Source organism: Pteropus alecto, unplaced genomic scaffold (genome assembly GCF_000325575.1).
Source record: "Pteropus alecto unplaced genomic scaffold, ASM32557v1 scaffold110, whole genome shotgun sequence".
Taxonomy (NCBI): Eukaryota; Metazoa; Chordata; class Mammalia; order Chiroptera; family Pteropodidae; genus Pteropus; species Pteropus alecto.
Window position 1 is genome coordinate 13,299,715 of NW_006431920.1, and position 17,736 is coordinate 13,317,450.

Below are 17,736 nucleotides of genomic sequence, written 5' to 3' on the forward strand. Positions count from 1 at the left end.
AACACCAACTCTAGGAGGAATTAATTTGAAGTTGTCATGATGTAAGACTGTTCAAGATTCCTTAAAAGAGGGGCTTCTAATTGTTATTTTTAAACACATCTTGTGAATTTTTGTTGTTGTAGCTGCTGTTGTTAAAGAGAATAGAATAAACAAGAGATCAAACTCTAGGGCTTGGCAACTCATCTCTAGTGTTTATTTTTATTTTGGAGTCCCATCTAAGTATGTATTTGTGTATGTATACATATATGTATATATGTATGTATGTATTTAATAAAGGAAAATAATTAGGCATAATTTTAATCCTTAGTATTATTAACATACAGGTATGCCACATTTTCTTGGATGTACTTGCTGGCTGGGCTCTTCCATGAAACTGGAATGGCTTTCATCACTTACGTCTGCATCAACCTTTTTTTTGGCATCAATTCCATTGTTTCCTTGTCGGTAGTATACTTTCTTTCCAAGGAAAAGCCGAATGATCCGGTAAGGTCCTTTATTGGTCTGCTAAACTTCAGTGAATATATCAAATGCTTCAACATACTCAAGGTGGAAACTTTTTCTGTATTTTGCATTCTTTAAATAGAAGAGAAGAATTGTATTAGATTCTATTAAATTCAGTAGAGGTGAAACTATAACCTTTTAAAATTCTTTTTAGGCTCCACATAGGTTAATTCTTATGATTGTACTTCCCCAGCCTCAAAACTATTGACATATGATAGAGCTTGAGTGGGGTGACAGAGATGAAATCAGATATATTGTATGGCACTACGAAAATCACGCAGCCACTTAGCTAAACTTTTTACTCATTAAAAAATTGTTACAGTATGGTAGTGACAGGCACAATGGCTTAGTTATATGTCTATGGGTTAAGATTCATTTGAACATTCATAGAGAAAAAACCTAATTCATTCCTTTTTAATCATGAATTGGAGCCTACTTCATTGTAAGTATCATTTTCCATTCAGAGCTGACAATTATGATTAGTGAGAAGGGAAGCACTAACACTGTCAGGCAATTGAATAGAAAAGAATAGAGAGGAAACGAAGTGACCTGAGGAAAAAACAAGCACACTCAGGAGGAAGAAGAAAATTCATGAGGTGCAAGTGGTTGGCCCCAAGTGTGAATAACATGAAAATGAGTTATTTTCTTCTCAGTAAAAGAGGTTGTCTTTCTCCTTCTATCTCATTTCACGATTTTAGTCCCTCTTCAAGTAGAAATTACATTAGGTTTTGAAAATATACTAAGTTCCTTCTTTAGTCAGGCGCTTACCAACACCCAACATCACACCCCAGCATGCATGCTATTCCCACATTCCTTGGATCTAAGGCAGGTGTAGGAGTGATTCTGCCTTCAAGGGTTGGCCTGACACCTTAGATCATCTCAAGAAAAATATCTTAGTAATAAATCTCTACCTTTTGGTTAGGGTAAATATTTATATGTAAATCCAGCATACGTGTGAAATAATTGCCAACCTAGACAAGATTCACAGGTTCCAATATTTCTCTACATTAAATTTTTGTCAATTATTGAAAGTTTAACACTGAGCTCTATTTTTTATTTCTTTATTTCAGACTTTAGAACTTATTTCGGAAACCCTCAAGCGTATTTTCCTGATTTTCCCACAATTCTGTTTTGGCTATGGTTTGATTGAACTTTCTCAACAACAGTCAGTCCTGGACTTCTTAAAAGCATACGGTGTGGAATACCCAAGTGAAACCTTTGAGATGGATAAACTAGGTGCAATGTTTGTGGCTTTGGTTTCTCAAGGCACCATGTTCTTTCTCTTGCGACTCTTAATCAACGAGTGGCTAATAAAGAAATTCAGGTAAAAAAAAAATTAAAAAACAATGAAAACATAGTGTTTGACATCCTTGATGGAATTCAATTAAAAATACTTAGTGAGGGGTCAATAGTTGAAGATTTTCCATTAGTATGGAAATGTTTTACTCAAAAAAAAATTTTTTTAATTGTAACATAATTCACCATTTTTTTCACCCAGTAAATAGTTGTCAAACTTCACTATGTGTCTGCAAGTATTGCTGTAGACTGGAGATTAAAAGTAAGCAGAGCCATGAGTCTTAAAGAGATTAAGATTCAGTGGTAGAGAGAAAATATTTACATAAACAAGAGATGGAGTCTTTGTTTACATTGAGTTTGAGTTTGGAAGAATAGAAAATAGAAATGGGGAAAGAAGATTGAGGATTAGCACATTAACAATGGATTTGGGAAAAGAAAATAAAAAAGTAAGGACAGAATCATAAAGAAAAAGAAAAACAACCACCATTGACCCAGCAATTCGATTTCTAGGAATTTCTTTTCTATAGATATGTTCACAAATATGCAGAATTACATATGTATAAAATGATTCATCATAGCAACCATTTTCTAATAGCAAAAGAATGAAAACAATCTAAATGGCCTTCATTTAGAAACTGGTTAAATGAATTGTATACATATATTCCTAAATTAAATAGTACACAGCCATTAAACAAAATGATACAGTTCTCTATATAATATTTGAGATTACTTCTAACATTTATTAAATGAAAAATGGAAGGTTTAGAACTGTGTGTAAAGTATATTACCATTTGAGTTAGAAAGAAATATATGTTATTTATGCATACACATGCATGGACTATCTCTAGTTATGTGTGCCTCTGCTGAAGAAAATGATATATGGCTATAGGAAACTTACTTTTCACTATATATTCTACAGTACCATTTTAATTTTAATATATGATACATATGTATTGCCTATCGAAAATAAAACTTAATAAAAAGAACAACAAGAGCAAAGAGAAAGAAAAAAATCTTGGGACATATTTGAGAAATGAGTACATATTTGGGACATGATTTGAGAACATAGAATAAATGTAATGAAATAAATAGTAGAAGCTGAAGTATGCGGTTGGGAGATTATGGAGTTTATTGAATCCTTGGTTAAAGAGATATGATTTGGACCTTTTTCAACAAATAGTAGTGCACTAAAGGTTTCTGAACAGAGAGTAATGTGATCACATGGTGCTTCAGGAGGTGTGATTTTATGGAGCTAGTGCAGATGGGAATGGAAGAGTCAAAGACCCTGCAGCAGTTTGAGGTTCCTGGAGAAATCTAGGTGAGAAAGAGTGAAAGCTTGTGATAGTAATAGAAATAGACAGAAAATGATCGATGACAATGACTAGATAATATTAAGCTTTTCCAAGGCTAGCAGACTGACTGTATGAGTGGATTTGGGAATGGGAAAATTCAAAGAAAACATCACAGTTGGAATTTTGAGGATATCATTAAGAGAGAGAAGAACATTGGAAGGAAGACTTGACTTGTAGGGTTTTTAAATTTGGGTTGGTTTGGTATACTTTGATATTTATTCATTAGGCAAAATACTGAAGTGGGTTTGAGACTTAGTGAGTTTTCGGGGTTTATAATCTTAATATATTGGGTAGATGCTAGGTAAGACATTCACAGTAAAAAAAAATATAGAATAACATTCATATTATTGATGATATAAGAAAAAGAGAGAATTAAAAAAAAAACGGTCATCACTGATTATAGAGTTGTAAGTGTGAGTCTTATCAGTAGCTCTGGTTCTGGTAGAAAGTAACTCGCAAACCCACTGACCTCCGTGTTACTAAAGTTAGGAATCTGAATTGTAACAGTGAATCTATAAGCATGTAAGCATAGAAAGCAAAAGCCATTTTCCAAATATCAAAGCAAATATGGTGAAGAGAATTCATACTACTTTTTAAGTTATTTAAGTAGCATAATGCATAACAAAGTTAAAACAAATCTCGTATTGTGACAGCACATTTTTAATAAAGTGACAACCCATTAAAACATGTCAAAATTGAGTGGGGCCATTTCAAAATCATTGATGCAAAATCATTGGATCCATTTTTTAGACTCTTCTTCAGAAAATTTAATTCTTCACCTGTAATTGAGACAATAGATGAAGATGAAGATGTGCGGGCTGAGAGATTAAGAGTTGAGAATGGTGCAGATGAATTTGACCTGGTCCAACTCCATCGTCTCACAAAGACCTACCAACTTATCCACAAAAAGATTATAGCTGTAAACAACATCAGCATTGGGATACCTGCGGGGGAGGTAAGGAACAATGTTTAGTTTCTAATTGTCCTTAATTTGGGCATGATAACTAATGAATAAAAATCTTTTTCTTTCTTTAATTTTTTTTCTAGAAATATGAAAGCCAACCTCTGAATATTTTGATAGATTCTATATATAAAACTTACAAGTGTCCATATGTTACCCACCCTATAGGTCTTCTCTTCTGGCAGGGAATATCCACCACAAACTGAGTCTCTGTCCCCTTCCCAGGCTACTGTCCTCCTTGGGGTGGACTTCTAGTCAAGAAGCCTGTACAGGGGCTCTCTTCAACTTTTAGTTTCCAAGCCTCTTAGAAAAACAATGTAAAGAAATCAGTTATCATAGTGAGGTCCTAGACTGCGTCCATATTTATTTTTGCCGTTTTCACAGAAGCAATATTAAGGCAGTTTTGAAAAGAGAGAGGGAATGTGGGCATTTCCTTTAATATTCCGAGCAGAGCTGCAAAGTAAAGAGCATCAAATTTATTCAACAGCATATAGAAATTATTGATTCAGTAGCTTATTCAGTAAACTTGTGATTAAAGTTTGTATGAATAATGTGAAATCTATAAATATAATTACTTCGTCAGGTTAGTATATCTTACTTGGGTATTTTGTCATGTCATGCAGAGGAATCCTATAATATATATAAAACAAGCGATATATATATATATGTACATATATATATATGCACACAGACACACAAATGTTCATTCAGATGTTGTTAAAGGAAGAAAAGATACATAAGTACCCGTTAGTTTTAAAAGAGAAAGTTTTATCAAATGCCAAAAGAATGCATACCCATGAATAATAATTCCAGTGATTTATTTTTTAGAGTAATTTATTTCACCCAAGAAGAAGGAAAGAGATACAATAGTAACATGTCTTTGATTTGGTTAAGATTTACATCTTTTTTTCTCCCCCACACCAGTGCTTTGGCCTTCTTGGGGTGAATGGAGCAGGAAAGACCACAATTTTCAAGATGCTGACTGGAGACATAATTCCTTCAAGTGGAAACATTCTCATCAGAAATAAGACTGGGTATAAAAAAAAATGAATGCTTCAACTTACTAAGCACAACATAATTGAATGAGAAAAATAATTAAAATGAACTCTTTATGTTATTTTGTAGTTATATTAATAAATCCTTAGTAGAATTTTTTAAACCTTAAAGTGTAACTTTGATGGTGGGATTATTTTATTGTTTTTATCAGAATCACCCTTCACCATGACCAGAAAAATAGAGCTACTTTCCCAAAATTTGGACTCTAGGAGGGAAATATCTTTTGAAACTCATGTGTGTTTTTGATTCTCTCAATTCAGATCGCTGGCTCATGTTGACTCTCATAGCTCATTAGTTGGCTACTGCCCTCAGGAAGATGCCTTAGATGATCTGGTGACTGTGGAAGAACATCTGTATTTCTATGCCAGGATACATGGAATTCCAGAAAAAGATATTAAAGAAGTGAGTATAAGTTTGGAAAACCTAGTTCATTTCAAAATAATTATTGAATAAAAAAAGGTGAAGGGATTAAAAAGTACAAATTTATAATTACAAAATAGTCATGGGGTTGTAAAGTACAGCATAGGAAACATAGTCAATAATATTGTAAGAATTATGTATGGTGCCAGATGGGTACTAGAGTAGTCAGAGGGATCACTTTGTAAATTATATAAATGTCTAACCACTATGCTGTGTACCTGAAACTAATATAACATAATATTGAATGTCAATTGTAACCGAAAAAAAAAAAAAAAGAACGTTGCTTCTGCTTCCTACCCATCTACCTTCAAGACCAAAATGACATCTAGAAAGCTATGACATTTTCCACCTGATAATGATAATGGATATAGTATTGGGTTGATCGTGTATATCACATACACACCTGTGAACTCAGATTTATTTATTTATTTTTTAACTCAGATTTAGAAGCTCCATGGTTTAGTGATCATTCAGTTACCTTTTAAGAACTATCAAATAAAAGATCACACTTGCCTTGGCTCTGGGTTGAGCTATGGTTGATGATGCCTGTACATCCTTTAGTGTCCAGATAAATATTAAAACATGGAATTACCTACGAAATGCCCTAATAACATAGAATAGCTTCCAATTTGATTTTTATGTGGTTTTGTACTCCGCTACAATTATTTTCCTTTGTAATGGAATGGCTAACCTTTGGGGTGATTTCCTCTATTTTTGCAACACCAGGGATCTGTCAAAATCTTCTTAGGATTCCACCATTTAACTGTAGAAATAGCCACAAGCATCTATGATTCCTCAGTTAATATGCTAAAGTTTGATAGTGGGTCAGTTTTTTAAAGACTTAAAGAGTTTGTGACAACTCACTCTTCAGTAAGAAGAAAGATGAAATAGTGATGACAGTTAACAAGAAAACTGCCTTAAGAAGGGCCAATTTCTGTTTTACCATTTTTAAGTTTATAAAGGGCTTTCTGTAGCAGAAAGAACAATTTGGAATCATAACCACACACACACACACACACACACACACACACACACACACACACACTTGGGGAGGAGGGAATTCCACTTGAAAATGAGCCTCCATGGAATTGTTTTTATCTCTTTAATGATTATTAATTTTTAAGTAGACTTTTGAAAATAAAAATAAAATCTATATTAAGTTTAAATGTCTGAATTTTTCAGGTATGTATGTCTTCGTTATAGAACTTTCTTTTCACAGTTTTTTTCTGATTAGTGCATTAAGGATTTTAGCAGGAGGTCAACCTAACTCCTCTTTTCTGCCCACAGACTGTTCATAAACTCCTACGGAGACTTCACTTGATGCCCTACAAGGACAGAGCTACCTCGATGTGCAGTTATGGCACAAAAAGAAAATTATCCACTGCACTGGCCTTGATTGGGAAACCTTCCATTCTACTGCTGGTAAGAGAGTCATTGTGAAAAAGGCTACTACATAATTAGAACCACACATCCAATTGTGTGTGTAACATTTCACTCTCTTTATTGAAATAAACATTCATGGAGGGCTCATTATATGCTGGTTATTTTGCAAAACACTTTACCTACGCTATCTCATTCAGGGAATTTATATCAGCATATAATTTGTTGCCACAACAGTACATCCTCAAAAATGTTTTTGTCTGCAGCTGTGTTACAGTTGCTCTCAGAGGAAACACTTGGCGTGGGAATGGGAAGTAGCTGGAACATATTCAGGGTATATAAATGAGTAAGTAAAATTATGGAATATGGGGGAATTTGATTCTCAGTTATTGAAGAAATTGGTTCTATTAGTAACTGATCAGGTGAACTAACATACGTTTAAACTTCTAGAAAGAAGGAAAGATACATTTTAAGACAATGTGTTGTGCTAAAAAATTTATTTCCTTGTTACTTAAAAATATGAGTTACCTAGCCTGGGATGTGATAGATAACATTCTATTTTTTCTGGATTTTTTGAAGGCAAAATATGCATTCAAGATTTATACTTTCCTAAGAACTGGAAAATTAAGTCAATCACCTGGAAATGTAAATTACACACAGGAGTAACATAGCATTCTGCTCCACAAACCAAATACTGTAAAAGGTGTTTATTTCACAGAAATAAGTTTGCCCTTATTTTGCAAGATCTCCTTCATTTCAGAATCTCCAAACTCAAATAAAAAAGAAAAAAAAGAAAAAAGCCTTGACTATATGTAATGAAAATCCACTTATAAATCACATTATACTAGGGATTAAGTCATACAGAGGATCAATTCATGTAAACTGCCCAGACAGAGTGATGCACAGCCCGTCTTTCTGTAATATCAGAAACTTATAATGCATTATATTCCTGCCAATCGATGCTTATAATGGAATTCTATTGTGTAAGTGTCGCTTAAATTGAACGAAACAATACTTAGGCTCCTGTGAGATGATAGACATAAAGTACTTCAAAAAGTTGAAAGCACTATGCAAGTGTTATGTATTAATGAGTCTAACTGAAGTACAGGCTATGAGAGAAAGACACCATAGTGTCTTCTATGTGCATTTACTATAAATACTATTGTCTTCACAAATCAGACAATGCACTCTTCACTGTTCCCCTAAACTAATACTCATTCCTTTCTTTACATTTAAATTTAATCCCTCACTATAAAAACAAGCCTCTGGTGATCCCATGTACCCACTTTTTTTTTCCATTAAAGATTCTATTTTTAGTTTTTTTCTAATCTTCTTTAATCATCTGTCAGGCCCTATTATTGTTTGCTTAGGTTATCCATTCCTATATTTCTAATTTTATGTTTGAACAATTTTTTGAAATATCATTTACTTTTAAAATATAATTTATATCTTTTTACTTGGCAGTTTCTGCAAAGCTTATGGTTATTTCCCCAAGGAGTATTAAATTTCAATTAAGAACATAAAACTAAAAATACACCTCAAACATATTACTGAAAAATCAAATTGCGTTCTTTCCACTTCACATAGCATATTATCACTCACAGACACAATTCTACTATTAGGAGCAAGGCAGCAATCTTGTTGCTGTTGCTTCAAATACAAGTGACAATGTAGTATTAAATGTAAAAACTCTGCTTTGTCAGTAATTGAAGCAGATTTTTTTCCAAAGAAATATGAGACAAGTGTAAAGTAACAGGATGTCAACTTCAATGAGATACTTTTTAAAATAGATTGACAATTTTAAATGATTAATTTTGAGCTTTTTGACAGCAGCAGAAAGGAGCCTATTAAGTATAAAACAAGTTAGTCACAAGACTTTGTAAAGTGATTTCTGTTCTAGGCAAGTGAGATATAGTGATTCAAGTAAAAACCTCATGAAAAATTAATTAATTTGATATACATATATATATATATATATATTATATATTTTTTTTTTTTTGTAACTTTCTATTAAGGATGAGCCAAGCTCTGGGATGGATCCTAAGTCAAAAAGGCACCTCTGGAAGATCATTTCAGAAGAAGTACAAAATAAATGTTCCGTCATCCTCACATCTCACAGGTAACTGCATGCAGGGAGTTTGAGGTCAAATGACATGATTTTAGGGTGATAGATGGGAACAGATAATCCATGTAATATATATCAATAATAAATGTCCACAATGAGTTGGAAGCATTTTCTGTTTATATTCTTTGAAGCAACTGAGGCAGGTTTCATGGTGAGAATCCAGCTCCTGAGGTGGGACGGGGTCTAAGCAATCTTTCTAAAAACAAATTTCTTATGATTTAGAACTCCTTAGCTCAAGTATGACTCCCTATTGCCTATCACATAAAGTTCAGCATCTTTTAGCTTACTGCGCAAAGCCTTTTATTATCTGACCTCATCTAAATTGCTAGCCTTCTTTTCCTATGACACCATCTTCTATCAGTCAATCTTAATGATTTGTGCTTCCACATACACTCGTTGACCTTTCCTGTCACCATATCCTTTCTTTGGCTGTGCTTTCCATTGGAAATAGTCTTTTCACAATTTTTTAAGAACCAGCTCACAGGTCTCCTTCTTGAAGGTAGACCCTTCAGACCAGTTAAGTAAAAACAGCTGCTAAAACATTTTATCTGCCTTTCTTATAAGGTTGGCAAAAGAGTATTAAGTTCACCCTTTTGCTATAATTATCATATAGTAGAAAAAGTACTAGATTTGTTTATGATCAAGAGACTTGTTTGTATCCTGGCCTTGCCCCAGTATACTCTATCTTTTGGAGCCAATCATTTAATTTCCATGAACTTTGATATGAAATGGACAGGGTGATACTGAAAATCTGCTCTAGTTATTATAGTCCATGAAATTAGTAATTATATAATCAGGTACAGGTTAACTAGTTATAAATACAAATGCATAAAAGCCAACTGAACAGGTAGTACAAAGCATAATGAAAAAAAGCTCAATGTCATTTTGGGAACATTCCTTGGGAAACACAGGCCTTTCGTCAAAGCTTGAAAGAGTTTGAAAGAAATAATGTGTTAGATAGAGAAGGCACTCCTGGTGAGAGAGATAGGCCCAAGTTTGAGAATAAACAGTAAAAAATCCCATGTGAAGACATATAACTTATCTTTAAACTTTTTTTCTTCTTCAAGGGAAAAGCCATTTTAAGGAACTAAAACAGTATTTTTAAGGTGCCATAATGAAACAGTTAAGCTTATGTTTGTGAACTTGCACCCAGTTTTTTGTGCCCAGAACTCTGATGTGATTCTGCTATTTTTCAGCATGGAAGAATGTGAAGCTCTCTGTACCAGGCTGGCCATTATGGTGAATGGAAGGTTTCAGTGTATTGGATCTTTGCAGCACATAAAGAGCAGGTGAAGAACAAATGTGTTGTTCAACATATGATGTAGGATAATCGATCTAATGGTACTATTCTCACCTTCTAGGTTTATATCAGGAGGCTGTGCATCAATTAGTAGTAAAACTGATATGGAGAAGTTAATTATTGACTCATCTTAAAGTTAAAATATGTTAGTAAATGTTAGATGTATTTTTAGTTAATAACCCCCAAACCTACAAGCCCTAAAATCTTTTAAAAAATTAATCCACACCAAAACACCCTCAGGAAGCAGTTTCAAGAGTTTTAATAGCAAATTAGACCTTGACAGGTACATGAAGCCATGGATTTTTATCTAGCATGTTCCTTTGCCATTTGCACAGGGCTTCAGTAGCTATTTAACATTTTTACCACATTCAAAACCTTTTAGTGAAGAATACAGTGGGGAAATGTGCATAAATATCATACTAATAAATTAAAATTAAATTAATATTTTATACTTGCCAGAGCACATATATGTGTATATCTATCCATGTTAATCTCCACACTCTATACTTTCATGATGTTATACCTTTATCTGTACAATAAGCTGGTTTTCTTATAAGATCACATTAACCAAGATAAGAAAAAAGGATGGAAGGGGCCTTATAAGTTGTTCTCAGAGAGTCTTTTGTGACTTGTTTACAAATTCTGTTCTTGGTGCCAACAGTTAGTTAGTATATCTATTTTTTATCTGTTTTTAAAGCCTCAGTGATGTTAATCTTTGCTGTTGACACCAAATCTCCAATGACTTGACTCTCAAGACTTTGTTTACTTTAAATTAGAAAGTATTTAACCTCAGAAATTGACATCAATTACCAATTCATGGATGTCAAAGAAAGCCAAGATTTATATTTTCTTTCTAATGCAGCTTTTTCCCGAAGAGTCTGACTTTGTATAGTGGTAGAAATAAATTTTTTAAAATTGTGGCAGTGTACCATTTCCAGTTTGCAACATGCCTTGAACTTTTATGGCAAAATGACCGTCTTTATATAAGAAAAGGGGCTGTAATGGTCAGCTGGGGTCCTGTTTCATTATCTAGAATTCCAGGGGAGCTATTTCAGCAAAATGTCACTCACATAGTAGTTTGCACTTTTTCTTTCTAGGTTTGGACGAGGATTTACTGTCAAGGTTCATGTGAAGAATACCAAAGTTAGCATGGAGGCCCTCACGAAATTCATGCAACTGCACTTTCCAAAAACCTATTTAAAAGTAAGTTAGAGAATATTCTGCCTTGTGAATCTTGACTGGTTTTGATAGTCTAATATCATGGTGGATGTTTGCCAATTTCAAGTTAATTGTAGCTTTATTATTAATCTTAATATATTTGTTAGTTCAAGATTCATAAGATACTCTGAGGCACACAGTATGAAAGAAAAGAATCTTCAAATTATTCTATTCTTGAAATACAATCTTCAAATATCTTCAAATATACTTACAAAATTATATTTTTATAGTTAAAGTAACATAGTCTTTTTACATACTTCTATTTCTTCCTCACAAAGGCTTTATGACCATACTGTATTAGTTGTTGAGTTATATACGTAAGTATATGAATTGAGGGATGACAGTTATTATATGACCAAGCTCATTTTTTCTTAGAAAAGAAAATTATAGCGTTCCAGAATGTCAAAGCTGAAAGAGATAATCTTCATTTTCCTCATTTGGAAGATAAACCCACATGGTTTGAGCAGTACTGCTTGGAAATAAAGTTCTTAAGACCCACACTAGTTGAAACATTGTACAATTAATTTCATTTTACCATATCCACAGAATAGACACATAGAGATACATGCTTATATATCTCACATAGTACATACTTAAAATAAATTCACTTATTGAAAAAAAAAGTTATCATTTATATAACATCTTTGATGTCATGGTAATCTGTACAAGATGAATATGGCAAATGGTTGTTTTTAAAAGGTAATCAGGGGTAGAATGGTGAAGAGAAACTTGAACCTTGGGCTGAGGTTCTGCTCTCCCTGTGTGATTTCCAGCAAGACTTTGAAAATCTCTGAGCCTCATTTTTCTCATTTGTAAAAAAGGAATAATGACATTTACTTCACATGATTGGTGTGAGAAATAAGTGATAAAATATCCACAAAGATACTTCATAAGCTATAAGACCCCATATTAATGTGAAGTGATTGTAGAGAGCAACATAGAGTACATTTTTTAAACAATTCTTTTATCTCTACAAAATACCTTTGCCTCAGCCTCTCGAATTTTGCCTAACTTCTTCAAGAAACAATAGCTTTTACGATTCATATCAAAGCCCATTTCCTATTGTCTAAATTAAAAGCAAATTGAAAAATTAAAGGAAGCTTTTCTTGCACAAATCATTTTGGTCATAGTACTTTTTCTTTCAATGAATTTCTGTGTTGAACTTTGTGCTTATTCACTGAGTGCTAAGATTACATTCGCTCTGGTCTGCTCCTCATGGGACCAGGGTTGTACAAGACAAATGCAGTGATGATAAAAGTCTTATTCTTTTCTAAACAGATCGTTCTTTACAAGTATGTGGTGGTTTCTAGATGTCCAGAAAGGAAATAGCAAGAACAGCAACTTAGGAGTAAAAAATAAGTCAAATAGCCTGATTGCAGTGACAGGTATGATGCAAACACAAGTCAATGAGAGGGGCTAGGCAGTGAGCAAATGCATGAGAAGAGGGGTTTCCAGTAATGGAAGTCTTGAACACCAGGCTGAAATACTGTCTTGATCTGATCCATATAGGTTTTAGGGGTAGATTCTGAAGCAAGTAAATATTCTGGTCAAACTAGTATTTAGGAAAGATTATCCAGCGCTTTGTGACAGAAGATATGAGTGTATACAGATTCTAGGCTTCTTCAGACTGTTGCAATAACTCAGATGTGGAATGATGAGACTCAGGGTGATTATATTGGGAGTGCAAATAGAGAGGGAAGGTTAAATTTGGGAGTTATTTTAGAGGAAAATAAATAGGATATGGTAACTGATTAAATATGCAGAAAAGCAAGATGTTAGATACTCTAAAAAATAAAAATAGATTAGTAAGTAGATGGTTAATACTATGGATTAACATAAAGAAGTTGGAGAGAATTTTAGGATGAGTTGTGAAAAACATGTGGCGTTATTTGGATGAGGTATTTCCTAAACAATGCTTTTGAAATCTAGCTTCTTTAGCCCATATAAATTGAGCATCTAATCCCTGGCCTTTTACAATTCTTACATTAAAAAAATAAAATTTCTAAAAGTGATCTCTGAAAATGCTTATGTGAGCTGAGTGTAATCTGACATCTGAAATACCATTCTATAGTATTTTTTCCCAGGCAAGACTATAATGGCTTTATAAGTGCACGTGAATGCAGAATGCTTCAGAATTTTCATTAGCTTTTTAATTTGTTTTCTCTTTGAAATTCATGGAACTTTTCATCTCATCTTTGCAAGTTAGTTTCAAAACATACCCATTATTTACACTGTCATGTCATTTTCACTGGAATGAACTTCAGTATTATTTTTTGGCTCTTACTCAAGTATGTCTAGGCAAGTCAGTTACCTGACATTGCAAAATACATTTTTTTTCCCTTTGGTTCCCACAGGATCAGCACCTCAGCATGCTAGAGTATCATGTACCAGTCACGGCAGGAGGAGTTGCAAACATTTTTGATGTGCTGGAAACCAACAAGACTGCTTTAAATATCACAAATTTCTTAGTGAGTCAGACTACCCTGGAAGAGGTAAGCTGGACACCAGGATCTATATGCACAATGTTACATATAATTACACATTCTATTTCTTTTCATTGACATTTGATTTGTTTTCAGTCAAAGCAATATCTAATCTCGTACCTTAAAATCTTAGCTTAATTCATTTCTAAGTGCATTTTGGGATGTTAGGAAAAAATATTAAATGAATTAACTACTTTTAATGAAGGAAAGAAAAATTTTCATATCTACAAGATATCTATATCCATAAAGTTATATGTCTATGTAAAGCAAAAAAACATTATTTTCACCTGTAAAACAAATAGCTTTTAACACTTTTCTTACTTTTTCATTGGTGTGTTTCTTTGTTTATTTGTTTGTTTAGTTTAGTTTAGTTTTGTTTTGTTTTCTGGCTTTATTAAAATATAATCGACAATTAGTTGTTTGTATTTACATTGTACAATTCAATGAGTTTTTTTTTTCAATTATAATTGGTATGCAATAATATACTAATGTCAGTTGTATAGCATAGGAGTACTAGATTTAGTGGGATGACACTTTGTGAGTTATGTGGATCTTGATGTGTTTCTTGAATAGTATTTCTATGGATTAGCTTTCTGGATTAGAATACAATGGGAGTTTCTAGGGAGAATTTGGTGTCAGACTTTTAGATCCACTAGATTCAGGCAACCAAAGTGGCAAATGCAGAATTCTTTTGTTTTACTCACATTACGTCTTAATTACATTTATACTCAATAACTCGAGGCTTCACGGGGCATCCTTCATCATCTTTGCAGTGTATTAATTTTGCATAGCTCAACCAACCTGATGTATAAAATATTTGATTGCCTCTGCCCCTGAAGTGGGTCTGAAGGTGAGGCCTCAGGGACCTCTGAGTCAATATATGGTGCTGCAATTTACGGATAATTTTCTATGGGGGCTTTTAAGCAAGCATGGCTTTCCAACACTAAATATTTAGCCTTTGACTTGTAACCAGCTACCAGCACCATATCTGACACAAAATAGGTTCTCAATATTTCTAGATAAATCTATGACTAATGAATTTTAATAATTTTTTAAAAACAAAAGATCTGTCTATTAAATAATTGGCTTACTGAACATAATGTTAATATGGGCTTTCTATCCAAATTTTATTTTAGTGCATTAATTCTTGAAACTAGTGAAATTTCTCTCCACATCATCATACAAGCATTTGATAAGAGCTTGGGTTGAACTCCTTGTTTATACTTGATAGAGATATTGATATAGATCATATAGATATCGATACGTGGCTGTAGATATTCAATTACAGCTTTATATTTCTCTGTGATTATAACTGTAATTATAGTTGTAGATGTATATGTATATATGTATGAGCATGCCCCTATAAAATCTAGTTTTCTTATTTACTCTCCTATTTTGTATGTGTATGTGTGTGTGCATGCATGGTGAATTAACCTTATTTCTTCTTTTGGTTTATCAAGCATTAATGGCTTTATTTCCCTTGAAAAATCAGGTTTTCATCAACTTCGCCAAAGACCAAAAATCCTATGAAACTGCTGATACCGGTAGCCAAGATTCTACCATAAGCGTTGACTCACAGGATGACCGAATGGAATCTTAGTACCTCCAACAAACTCAATCTTAGCAAAGTGAATGGTTTCATTTTGAGGAAAAACCACAGAAGATACTACTTCCTTGAAGATACTTTAACATATCTTAATTTTAAAGTATTATACCACATAGAAAGCTACGATTGTGTAAGACTAGCAAGTAACTATAAATGGAAAGTTTTCTTTCTAAAGTCAACGAATGTTATTGCTACTAAAATGAATTCCTATATACTCAACACTGTGAGCGTACTACTGTGTAAGCTGGTGATTCTCATGCAAAGATGAGCCACCTGCAGATGAATGTCATAATTTATTACTTTCAATAAAAAGACAGCTTAAAAGGCATGGTTATTAGTTGAAAACTAAGAGTAAAAAAGGAAAGTAAGGTATCTCTGTGTAGATAGAATTGAGAGAGCAAACAAAATAATTTATTTCCAGAAAATAACAGAATAAACATTATCATGAATACATGAATACACTGTGATGTACAAAGTGCTATGAGGCAGATTAACATCAGCAGTAAGCAGTGGGCATAATGTCTACAATGTACATGTCACTTTCAATACCTGTAAATACTTAGGGACATACTGAACCCCTAAAAATGGCTTTCTAAAGTATGCCATAGGCGGGCAGTTTACCCTGGTGGTAAACAGAACTTAGATTTATTCCTGTCATGCCTTGACGGTAATAAGGCACACAGCAGAGTAAGAAGCTACTTGCTCTTCAGGGGAAAATGGGTGTGTCAGCTGGACAGATACAAATCCTGAAAAGTGATAGAGAATTCATGTGCTGCTGGCAGGCAATGTTTTTTTTTTTTTTAAGCTCTTACAAAAAGTCTCATATTCTGGGTTTCTGTGCTGGAAACACTCCTGTAGAGAGAAAATAAATATGAAGATAATTTTCAGCTAATTACCCAGCTGACCCAGAATCATGTCTACAGCTATAGGATTGACTTCATAATAATGCCAAGTTATATGGCCCTCAGGGAAGGTGCTTTATGTAACATTCACGTGTGTGTGTGTGTGTGTGTGTGTGTGTGCGCGCGCGCGCGCAAGTTTGCCTGCTTAGGCACAACTGTTTCTGTTTCGAAAATCAATAAACTCGAGGTTCAGAAAAAAACAATTCATGAAGTCATTTTATTGGTTAGAAAAGGGCCAGGAACTTAAGAACTGGAGCCACGTGGCCTACACGGTCCCATCAGATCTGGCTCCCGCTAACCTCTCCATTCTCATCCCTTTCATCTTCTCCTTCTCTTCAGTGTCTAGCCATTCTCTTCTCTTTTCAATTTTTTCAGTGTAACAAGCTCCTTCCCATCTATAGACCTTTGCATATGTCATTCCCCTGCTTGAAATGCTCTTCCCCCACTTTGTGTCTAGCTAGCAGTCTTCAGAAATGTTATTCTTTCTCTAAGAAGCTGTCTTTCAAAAAAAAATCCAGTCCTCTGTTCTAGTACTGTACTTACTGTACCTCCTACTTTTCTGTCAGAGCATGCATCCTCGACTAGCAATATATATCTTAAGAGATGGGAACAGAATTTCTCTTAGAATAGAGAATGTCTATGTTGAGTAGAATACATAGATACAACTTTGGAGTAGAAGGTATAACTCAGAGAGAATGAGTATCTTCGGGGGCCCTAATGATAAAAGAAAAAAAAATTAGACTTCATGAAAGAATAAAGGTGTTTGGACTTGTTTATCGGTCATTGTGTTTGTTTTTTGTGGTGATTGGTTTTTTGCTTGCTTCTGAGCAGTGGTCGAAACAGAAGTGAAGAGAAAGGAGAGAAAGACAGCGGAGGAAGGAGGAATCAGTTAGAGGGTAGAAGGCTGAGTGTTGAAGAGAGAGTATTGAAGTGAGAAAATGGCGTGGTTGAATGAACTTTCAAAACCATGAATATCCAAATACGTTTTCATATCCATTTGCTGGGCAGCCATGCCCTGGGCTGTCCTCATTACCTGTAGTCTTTATTAAAGCCAGCCATATGTACAAAGGCTTTATGTGAATGAGTGTCTATGGAGATTGCGGAAGGAATGTGATAATATCTTCTTTAAAAAGGAC

General features: G+C 33.8%; 1 protein-coding gene across 1 annotated transcript in view; it reads left to right on the forward strand.

Annotated features, from left to right (window-relative positions):
- The window catches only part of ABCA12 (ATP binding cassette subfamily A member 12), a 164,405-nt gene extending 147,607 nt beyond the window's left edge, over window positions 1-16,798 (forward strand). Inside the window, exons 43-53 of the mRNA XM_006906757.1 lie at window positions 324-483; window positions 1,572-1,825; window positions 3,900-4,104; window positions 5,035-5,144; window positions 5,427-5,568; window positions 6,874-7,008; window positions 8,982-9,085; window positions 10,288-10,380; window positions 11,489-11,594; window positions 13,964-14,101; window positions 15,585-16,798. Coding sequence (XP_006906819.1) covers window positions 324-483; window positions 1,572-1,825; window positions 3,900-4,104; window positions 5,035-5,144; window positions 5,427-5,568; window positions 6,874-7,008; window positions 8,982-9,085; window positions 10,288-10,380; window positions 11,489-11,594; window positions 13,964-14,101; window positions 15,585-15,692 — 1,555 coding nt within the window. The 3' untranslated portion in view covers window positions 15,693-16,798. The remainder of the gene's footprint in view (window positions 1-323; window positions 484-1,571; window positions 1,826-3,899; window positions 4,105-5,034; window positions 5,145-5,426; window positions 5,569-6,873; window positions 7,009-8,981; window positions 9,086-10,287; window positions 10,381-11,488; window positions 11,595-13,963; window positions 14,102-15,584) is intronic.
- The last annotated feature ends 938 nt before the right edge of the window (window positions 16,799-17,736 follow it).